At 39.3% G+C, this 10,565-nt stretch overlaps 1 protein-coding gene across 2 annotated transcripts; it reads left to right on the forward strand.

Annotated features, from left to right (window-relative positions):
- Nucleotides 1-317: 317 nt before the first annotated feature.
- Nucleotides 318-10,457, forward strand: slc13a2 (solute carrier family 13 member 2). 2 transcript variants are annotated; one of them, XM_030776119.1, is made up of 12 exons: nucleotides 318-492; nucleotides 2,102-2,230; nucleotides 2,343-2,479; nucleotides 2,838-3,055; nucleotides 3,574-3,757; nucleotides 5,117-5,239; nucleotides 5,495-5,704; nucleotides 6,012-6,118; nucleotides 7,147-7,277; nucleotides 7,667-7,828; nucleotides 9,425-9,562; nucleotides 9,660-10,457. In XM_030776119.1, the coding sequence occupies exons 1-12, from the start codon at nucleotides 379-381 to the stop codon at nucleotides 9,798-9,800; spliced, it is 1,794 nt and encodes a 597-aa protein (XP_030631979.1). In that variant the 5' UTR covers nucleotides 318-378; the 3' UTR covers nucleotides 9,801-10,457. The 2 variants fall into 2 exon arrangements, with proteins under 2 accessions (XP_030631979.1, XP_030631981.1); XM_030776121.1 differs by lacking the exon at nucleotides 9,660-10,457 and having other exon boundaries at nucleotides 9,426-9,466.
- Nucleotides 10,458-10,565: the final 108 nt, after the last annotated feature.

Genomic DNA, 10,565 nt, shown 5'->3' on the forward strand with positions numbered 1-10,565 from the left:
ACACAAACTGACCGCTTCAAGAAGGATGTACTGTTTCTTATGTATTTGCTCTGTGCAACAAACTCTATTCTTATATCTATTTCTCTTCATATATATATTTGCATATAATTTAAAATAAAGTGTTTGAAACTGAATATCTGATTACAAACATGTTTTTATTGTACATGCTAGTGAAATGTTCACCAGTAATTGTGAAAGACAGCAAAATCAGCTGTGTGACCAGCCTGAAGGACGCCACCCTCTCCAGAGTTAATGTTTAATTCTGTTATGGTCAGACATATATAGCGGCACTTGATCTTCTCCTCTCTCTTTGAGCTGTCTGAAAGTGTCTTCATTTAACCCCTAAACTACTTTTTCCTTTCAATTCAACTTTCTGTCATGGCTGCGGTCTTGAGATGGCTGTGGAGATACCGAAATTACCTTGTCATTTACCTCACTCCCTTGATCATCCTAGCATTACCACTGTATTACTCTGGTACAGAATACTCTTCGGTAAGTCGGATTTTTTTTTTGGGGGGGGGGGGGGGGGCGGTTAGACTGTCTGTTTGTACATTTGTTTGTTTCTCACTTGTGCTCTTCCTGTAACATCTGTCAAATGTGGAATTTAACCATCAAAAGATTTAACCATTGTCCCTGTATGAGAGAGAACCCCCCCACAAACACTATTTTAGAAATTAAAAAAATCAGTAATGGAAAATTACTGAAGCATTCAAGTTAATCTGAGAAGCATTTTTTTTTTATTAAATATATGAAAAACATTTTTTTCAGTATTTAAACATTTTCAGGATTTTTCTTTGTCTTTTTAATGATGCATGAAAGAGAATTTACAACTTCATTTTAAAGCTGCTGTATAAATTCATTGACTCTGCGAGTGAATATTATCCCTGATTGTGATACAAAAAATCCTCAGAGCGATAAAAATCACGAACAAGAGAGAGTTGAGCCGTTTATGGTCCCATATACACTTTAAAGCTTTATTACGTAGAACATCATAATCATTAATCTTTATGGCTCTTTGAAAAAACAAAGTTACTACAATCAAGCAAATACCGATATATTCGATATATAAAGTGTACAAATATCCGTACACTTTATGTCATTAGCCATCCTTCTCCCATTGGTGCACATTCATTTTGAAGGATTCGGTGCTTTGACTTTTTTGTGCCAGTGAAAATAGATTTGCCAGAATTTGCCTGTGTAATTGAGATGATATCCAATGTTCTGCTCAATTTGGTGTTATCTGTTTTAAAGATATAGTTACAAAGGTTACTCTATGGTCAAAACTTTCACCCTAACAATTGAGATATGACAAACAAAACAAAGAGATAAGACTGCAGCATTCTTCAGTAATTGGTGACTGAGTTACTTCCTGTGCAGCATTGAAAAGAAATACATTTTGGGCAAAACAAATTTGTCCATTACAGAATATTATACAGAACATTTGTAAAAATCTTGGATCAAATGATTTATCTCTTGACACCTCAGCTTTTCTACCCACCAAAGTGTCACATAAACTCATGTACATTTGTTTGTTTTGTAGAGATGAGATAGCAAGTATTCTGTCTTAGGCTGGTAACAAGATGTAAACTAGCCAGGTGGCAGAAAATGCAGCACATTGAACGTCTAAAGTTCAAATACACACTATAAGCCTTAACAGAACCTAGATTGTAGTGGACTGGATGTGAGATTCAATGTGAAACCCAGTGGAGAACGACCAGAATTTATGTATATGTGCCTTGTATATGTGTATGCTGCTCTCTTTAAAGATGTTCCTGAGGAGATAACACTATACTTTTTTCCCTCCAATGAAACTCATAAAAGAATATGATAAGACTACATTGTAAAAAATCATAAAAAACTGCTACGGATCTATTAAACTCTTGCTTATGCTCTTTTTCTTCTCCATTTTTCTTGTGACGTTTTTCTCATCTAAACATTTGTTTACAGGTTAGCCTGCTAATGTTCGTTGGCATCCACATTATTCTACTGATTCAACACAGCTGTAACTCCTTGAAGCAAACCTTTGTTAAATAATCACTGTTGTTTCTGTTTGTACATGTAACCCGTGTTATCTCCACTGAAAAGAGTCACTGTGTTGCAGGAAGCCAAATGTGGCTATGCCATCATCCTAATGGCCCTGTACTGGTGTACAGAGTGTATCCCATTGGCCGTTACTGCTCTGCTTCCTGTTGTGCTCTATCCCATGATGGGCATCATGGAATCTGGAGAGGTAGGAATTCCAAAGGGTCCAGTCAGGCTTTCTCACACAGTACAGTCATCTGTTAGAGTCTCTTGACTTGACCTTGGCTGAAATCTGTAACTTGCTAATGATCCGCCCACAGGTTTGTATCCAGTACCTTAAAGACTCCAATATGCTGTTCATCGGTGGCTTGCTGGTGGCTATTGCTGTGGAACATTGGAACCTTCACAAACGCATTGCCTTGAGAGTTCTACTCTTGGTGGGAGTCAAGCCAGCTCTGTAAGAATTCTCCATCTATATCTCTGTATACCAATCAAAAATACAGTATACGGACCGGTTGTAAACAATACCCAGTATTTGGAATGATATCTTTTTTTTCTCTTTTTTTTGACATTTTTAATTTGGTGTGATGTGTAAAAAAGCCTCCATACTACGCCAGACAATCCCTGTTAAAAACAAATAAAAACACATATTCTGAATACGCTTTTCTGAAAACACTTTTGAATTTTCCTGACAACAAAGGGTTTCTCTTGCTCATCTGAAACTATTATTGAATTTCTTCTTAAATGCCTAAGGAATCTTCTATAATTACTAATCTCTCTGATCAACTTTTCATCCGCTATCTATCTTCTTACAGGTTAATGATGGGCTTTATGATCACCACAGCCTTCCTCTCCATGTGGATCAGCAACACGGCTTCCACGGCAATGATGCTGCCCATCGCTCACGCTGTGCTCCAGCAGCTCAGCAAAACGGAAGCTGAAGCTGATGAGAAGGAAGAGGAACGTAAGGGTCGGGACAACCAGGCTTTTGAAATGGCTGAAACCAAGGAAGGGACTGTCAAAGCAGGCATGGGTATGAGTCACTGAGTGAATGTTTAAATGCAAAATTGATCAGTTCTCTTTGTAGGTATCCGAGGAATGAAAGGAGTTTGTTAGGTGAAAATGACTTGCCTGAATGAGGATGAAGTTATCACTTCCAGGTGTTTAGGAACACCTTCTTTATTGTGTAAATACTTTGTAAGGTAAGGAAAGTTATGAAGGTTGGAATATTGGAGAAGATAACAGAAAATGACAGCTATTTCAGCATGGAAGACAGAAAAACAGAAGGCCTGAAAAGAGCGTCTCATTTTACCTCCACAGAAACAATTCTCATGTTTTATATAGCAGCAGTCACAATGTAATGATAATGTATTTATGTTAATGCTATCTACAAATCAATCACCTTCTGTGCTAGCACAAGATAAAGAAAAGCTGACAAAGTTGTCCTCTGAGCACCCAGAAACAAACTTCTGTCAATTATTGACAAATTAGGGTCTTCAACAAGTCAAGTTAATAAAATGTTTCTCTCTCTCTCTCTCTTTCCGTCTGTAGCGGAGGAGAGGAATCTTGAGCATGGGAAGAGCACGGCTGAATTAAAGAGATGGGCACGAGAGCAGAAATATCTTAAACTCTCAAAAGGGATGAGCCTCAGTGTGTGCTACGCCGCCAGCATCGGGGGCACTGCCACCCTTACTGGGACCACTCCGAACCTCATCCTCAAGGGCCAAATGGATGAGTAAGGCTTTCATTGCTATTTATTTATTCTTATCCTTTGATATCTTGTCACATCTCATCATATCTTGTAATATCTCATGCGGCATTATTCATAGGACTATACTGATACTAGGGATGCACCGATCCAATACTGATATCATATATCGGTCCGATACTGACTCAAATAGCTAGATTGGGAATCGGTGACAATGGGGCCGATCTATGGGGCCGATCTGTTCAATTCAATTCTATTCTCTGTACACACTATTATTTTCGTACCACTTTCCAATTGTTCTACATCCACACTAAAACAGTGAAATGCCTGTTTTTATGCCATTATGAAGCTGTCCCACCAACTATTTGTTTGGCCAGGTTGCATCCAGAATCGTGGCTCCATGTAGGGTTTGAATCTCCGTTAGGGTTGTTATCCATCTCTTAAACACAGCAGAGATAAACGTCATCTTCTATGTTGGAGCAGTGCACGTGCATTGTACAATATGATGATCTGTAATTGAAGATAGATTAGCAAATTTGATAGACAGAGCAGCACTGACTGCATTTTTGCCCGTCATGTGTTTTGGTGTCTTGAGCACAAACTTCCGCCAGTGTCATAGGAACCGTACGTCATCATTTCTTTCACTCCGTTATCCCTGTCTACATTACAATGTGAACCTGGCATTTTCAAATTTATGCACCTCAGAGAGCGTTTTGGAAAAGCATAGTATTTGGTGGTGGAAAGCGCTGTTTTAGTGTGGATGGAATGGCTAAAAGGAGAAATAATTATGCTTTTTCAAATTTACCCGGGTTAGTGTGTACAGGGCAAGCACCTCCAGAAGCATCATGCCAAAGAACACGACGAGTTCAACCAAACAAAAAAGGGGACGATTTGAAGAAGCAGTTAACTTTGCTGGGTGCATTTCAAAGACACGTGAAACCTCCCTAGTGTGAAAGTGACAAAAATAACAGAAAAGGTTCTCAAATTCAGTTGCTGGTGCACGATTATTTATTATTTTAATAATAATAAATAACAATTCAGTAAATTTATATATATGTATTTATTTGTTACATTTTGTTTTACAAAGTTAGGAAAGCACTGTTTATGTCAAGCCTGATGTTGCCTTACACATAAAAGAATGATCCCAGTCTCTTCCACACAGTGAGGCATACAGCTTATTAAGTAAACACTGGTATTGGATCGGTACTCGGTATTGGCTGATACCCAAAGCCCAGGTATCGGTATCGGAATCGGGACTGAAAAAGTCGGATTGGTGCATCCCTAACTGATACCTCACAATATATGATGATACGACATCACTGGTCATTTCATTATTTGACTTCATGTTATATAATATAACCGTACCATTTTTTTCCTCCATCGTAGGATGTTTCCTGGGAACAATGGTATAATTAACTTTGCGAGCTGGTTTGGTTTTTCCTTTCCAAACATGGTTCTAATGCTTGCCATCTCATGGCTCTGGCTGCAGTTCATGTACTTGGGTTTCAAGTAAGTAAATGATTCCCACCCTCCCCGTGACTACAGTGTGTGAAAGTATATAGTAATCCATTATCAAGTATTGATTGTAACTGTTGTGGGGAAAAAAATAAATCAGGGACAGGAAAACACGGACATATTACAGAGGAAAAATCAAACACACTTGTCGACTCTCAGTGCTATATGAAGTGCTGACATGAGTGGTCAGAGGGTAAATGCTACAGTTATATGCAACGCTGACAACCTTTGTTTCATATTGTTCTACAGCATGAAGAAATCTTTTGGCTGCGGGTCAAAAAAAGTTGACGACCGGGAGGCCTACCAGGTGATGAAAAACGAATACAAGAAGTTGGGCTCCATGAGCTTTGCAGAGGCTGCTGTACTGGTGATTTTTGTGCTTCTGGTGCTACTGTGGTTCACGAGAGAACCTGGTTTCATGCCTGGTTGGGCAACAGTTCTCTTCAACAAAGAGGGGCCGTAAGTTCTAATCCCACTTTTACAAATCCACTCTGAACCAGAATTATAAGGATTTACCAGATAGATGAGGGTGCCATAAACATGTAAATGACAATAAGTAACCCAGCAGCCTTGTAAATACAGACAGTTCATTTTTACATGACTGCAAAGTGCTAGTTTGGAACTTATTTCCTCTGAAGTATCTTTGTAAAACCGTAGCTGTAACCCTGCAAAGTTAGATATATGCACAGATTTGACATCAAGCAGATTTCCTGTTCAGGCACTGTGAAGAAACCAAAACCAACAACTGCTTCATCTTCTATTTCAGGTTTGTAACCGATGGCACAATAGCCATTTTAATGTCCTCCTTGTTCTTTATCATCCCTTCCGAAGTGCCAAGATTCTGGAGACATCAAAGCAATGCTGACCCAAACGGTACGTCTCCCCTCTGTCTGCAGCTTCCTCATAAAATATGGATCTGTGCCTTATCAGTGATAGAGATATACGACTGCCAGCGGGGTCAGCTGACGTAGTGCAATTCTAATCTCTTTGACTGCTCTGCTTTTGAGGTTCAAACATTGACTCAAGGTCCCTTGAATGGAAAAAAACGTCTACCAGCTGATAGCTGCAAGGTCAAAAATTTCGCAGGGTACATTGTCCACGAAGATCAGTGAATCTATTGATATGTTAGTAGATTCAGCAGTATTCCTTGGTTGTGGTAGTTTAACCAACAGGCATAAAGCCAGACCACAAACTTTGAGGTTGAAGCTATTTCTCAAAGGAACTGAACAATGAGCTGCCCCTAGTGTTTAGTAAACAAAAAGAGTGTCACCGTGATTAAGTGCCACTGAGCTCGCATTACAAACGAGAAACTCCACGGTTTTTAAGTACACTGTTTTTCTCTTTGTTTCATGATGACTTTCTCTTTCACATGCCACAGATAAATCTGTTAAGCACACTTGATTTTGACACGGTCGAATCAAAATATTTTTTTTTGTAAAACAAAGAGCTTTTTCTGTATGTCTCCACCAGTTTCTTATTCATCAGCCCAAAATCTTATATTAACTTAAGACATGTCTTTCTATGTGTAGTTACACCTTATCAAATATCTCCATCCACGTCACGCATTTTCTCTTGCTCTCACTCTTATGATTAAGCACTTCTGCTCTGCATTTAACCCACACACTTATCCAGAGTAACCTATTACTGTCTGAGTGAGAGGTCACACACTCCTGGCAAGAGCCTAAGGGTCAAGAGCTTTGATCACAGACACATCAGTGGTCAGCTGTAATGCTTGGGGTATATATATAAAAAAAAAACACTCTTTGGTCACTTGGTCAATTCCTTTACAGCTTGAACAGAGCAATTATGTTACGATGTCTGAGAGCCTCAGAGGAATGGATTAGTGCACTGATTATAAGATCCATACTCTTCCTCATGTCCCTTTCCAACTGCTCTTACAGATGAGAACCAGAGGAGCAACAGTAAGAAGGCCCCTTCAACTTTGTTGAACTGGGATGTGGTCCACGAAAAGATGCCCTGGAACATCATTATCCTGTTGGGAGGGGGTTTTGCCCTGGCCAAGGGCAGCGAGGTGTGTAGAATAGCATGAGGAGTTTTTAAAACAATTTGAACAGTGTCCTCATGTAGCACACTCCAAATAAACAACTTCCATCTGAGGGCAGCTTCACTTCAAGCTACGCTATTAACATGCCAAACAGAGCTTCGTTCCCCCAAGAACGGTAACAACAAATAATCTTATCAGAGAACAGTTAATAATTCACAAAGAGGAATACACAAGGTCTATTCAGAGTTAAATCTGATAAGATTAAATGTCTTGTCTCATTGAAGTACCCGGTGTGCATAAATTCTAATAAGCTTAATTTACTCAGGGGTTATTTCCTTTCTGGCAATGTTTATATGTGTCACCGGCCATTGATCCCGGAGCTGTTTTGACACAGACTTTGTTGTGTTTAAATTCAGACTTCTGGACTCTCTCTGTGGCTCGGAGAAAATTTAGAGCCTCTGAAGGATATTCCACCTTTTGCCATCTCCTTCGTGCTATGCCTTTTGGTGGCCATGTTCACGGAATGTTCCAGTAACACTGCCACAACCACTCTCTTCTTACCAATTCTGGCCTCCATGGTAAGTGAATACACACACACACACACACACACACACGCACACGGATACACACACACACACACACACACACACTAGAGCTGATAATATCGGTCGATATGAGCTAATTGCGGATAAATCGGTATTGTGTTTAGAATGGCTGATAAATGACAATTAAAAAAGAAACAGAGAGATGGATGATAGTGTCTTGTTTCGTACAACATGTACCTTGATTAAGTCCAGACAACGACGTAATACAATTCAAAGTATTTATTTGGTGTTGCCCCACCCGATGCAAACATGTTGATGGTCTTACAGGAGGGAATACTTTACACACCCTGAGACTGCGCTGACAAACACTATCTGCGTTTGCTATGGACCAGTAACAATCAAGCATACTTCAGCATCCAATAGGGATATTTGTTACCATCTCATGTCTATAATATTGCCGTTAAACAAGTCTTACCAATATATTCTATGTGAATATTACAGATGGATCCTTCAGCCACGTTATGACATTCATGTCAGCCATGCCTTGTTTTGCTGCAGTAACATGAAAGCCAGTACCGTCAGTCAAACATCAAAATTACGTTTAATGTTATGGTAGTTCAGTGGTGCAGGCTAAGCTGCTGACAAACTTGATTATGGGTTTATTTATGAAACAGTTTGGCAGTTCTAGCATGTAAAGAAACAACGGTCCTATCATTTCTCCCTCGTCACTTCTCAAAATTCTCTGGCAACATCACTTACAGCAGCTTATAATGCTTCCCATTGCTAAATTAGGTTACCCACAGAAGTAATGCCAAGTTTATCAGTGGAAGACCACTGTTAATGAGCGGTTAAACTATAGCGTTTAACTTATTCTGCCTCAATGAAATAATGGTAAATCTGCGACTCGTATGCCTGTAATAACAATTGGTGCACTGGAAATTATTGCACTAGAGGGGATACATAAATAAACGTGAGCTGAACAATCTGACATGGCTTGGTAGCCAAATAAAGTTATTTAGCCTCTCTTTCAAACGTGTACAGTAGTGTGAAATCCCAAAGACGCAAGTCCTCGTTGCAGACAGTCATGTAGTATTAGATGCATTCAATAGCCGCATTTACTCCAGGTCACTGTATTAGTTTACTGCATTATTTATCAAACTTTATTATATTTTGTTGTACTTTTGTTCAAAGTGCTATTTATGATGATAAAACAAGTTTATTTTTAAACTGCATTATGTAATGTTATCTTGGTGAAGACTCTTAAGTAACTAATGTTAGAGAAAATCTTTATTTATGTTAAGATTATGTTATCCATTTTACTGTTACACAACATCAATGACCCAACCTTACCCCTAACAGAAGAAATATTTTGACACATTTTGTTTTATGGATAAGGACAATACGCCTTTGAAAAAAATGTTCCAGCTAGCCAGGACCAGCAAATCCATAATCTAACGACTTGTCAGACTGGTTATGTCTTCATTCGGACTTTGCAATGATCAACACAACATCCCAAAAAAACAATGTGAACACACACACACACACACACACACACACACACACACACACAAACCAGAGAAAACTGGAGGAAAATCCAATCGTTTTGTGTGTGACCTCTGATGTTTTCAGGCCATTGCCATAAAGTTGCATCCTCTGTACGTCATGCTGCCCTGCACCGTGTGTGCCTCCCTGGCCTTCATGCTGCCCGTCGCCACACCACCAAATGCCATCGCTTTCTCCTATGGGAATCTCAAAGTCATGGACATGGTACATCCCTTCAGTCTTCACTTTTTCAAATACGGGAAACACTGTCTCCTGTTTAATATGTCATTTCTGACATTCTTACTCTGTTTCTTATTTCCAGGCGAAGGCAGGATTCATGTTGAACATTTTTGGCGTTTTGTGCATCAACTTTGCCCTAAACACTTGGGGTATGGCATTGTTTAAGCTGGATGTGTTTCCTGACTGGGCTAACACGACTATTACACCAACGGCTAACCCCTGAACCTCTGCGTCTTTGCACAGCCTGAGTGAGTGATGGAGAGAGGGCAAAAAGACTGTGCCGAAATGCAGAGATAAATCTAGCAGTGAGGTGAAGCAGTAACTGTTTACTTTAGGGGACTGCCATACACTCCAACCTGTCACCCCAGTTCCATGTTAAAAACCTCCAGCCAGCCAAGGTGCCGTGTAGTTTGCGCTTTGTCCCATCTTCCCTCCCAAAAGTGGAGGTGGAGGGTAAACGCACATGTGTATAGCCAGGCTGGTTTACTGTAATAACTCTAAATTATATTATTATAGTATGGTTTGACAAATAATTTTTATACACAAACAGACAAATATCTGATCCATTTTTGGATTAAAAAAATTCTGTTTGAAGTGGAGTAATAGTAAAAGATACAACTATTTAGAAGCCTGTAGATTTGTTTTGTACTGATTATTGTTGTATTATAATTTATGCAGTTTCTTAAGTACAAATGACCTAGACCTTGAACAGGCAGCATCCAGTTTTCATAATCTTTCTTGCTGTCAGTATTGTGAAAAGAATTTTGTATATCACTTATACTGTTATAAATTAACGCACATGAAAAAACAAACAAACAAACAAACTGACGACTGGAAGAACACCAGAAGACATGCCAAATAAACAAATTTTGTGTACTCACTTGTTTGTGATTTGTGGCCCAGTTAAAGGATTGCTAGATGATTGTTATCCAAAAGGTCAACACCATGTCATCCATAGCATTACAGACTGTCAGGCTCCCAACTGGTT

This window comes from Chanos chanos, chromosome 6, assembly GCF_902362185.1.
Source record: "Chanos chanos chromosome 6, fChaCha1.1, whole genome shotgun sequence".
In the NCBI taxonomy this organism is placed as follows: domain Eukaryota; kingdom Metazoa; phylum Chordata; class Actinopteri; order Gonorynchiformes; family Chanidae; genus Chanos; species Chanos chanos.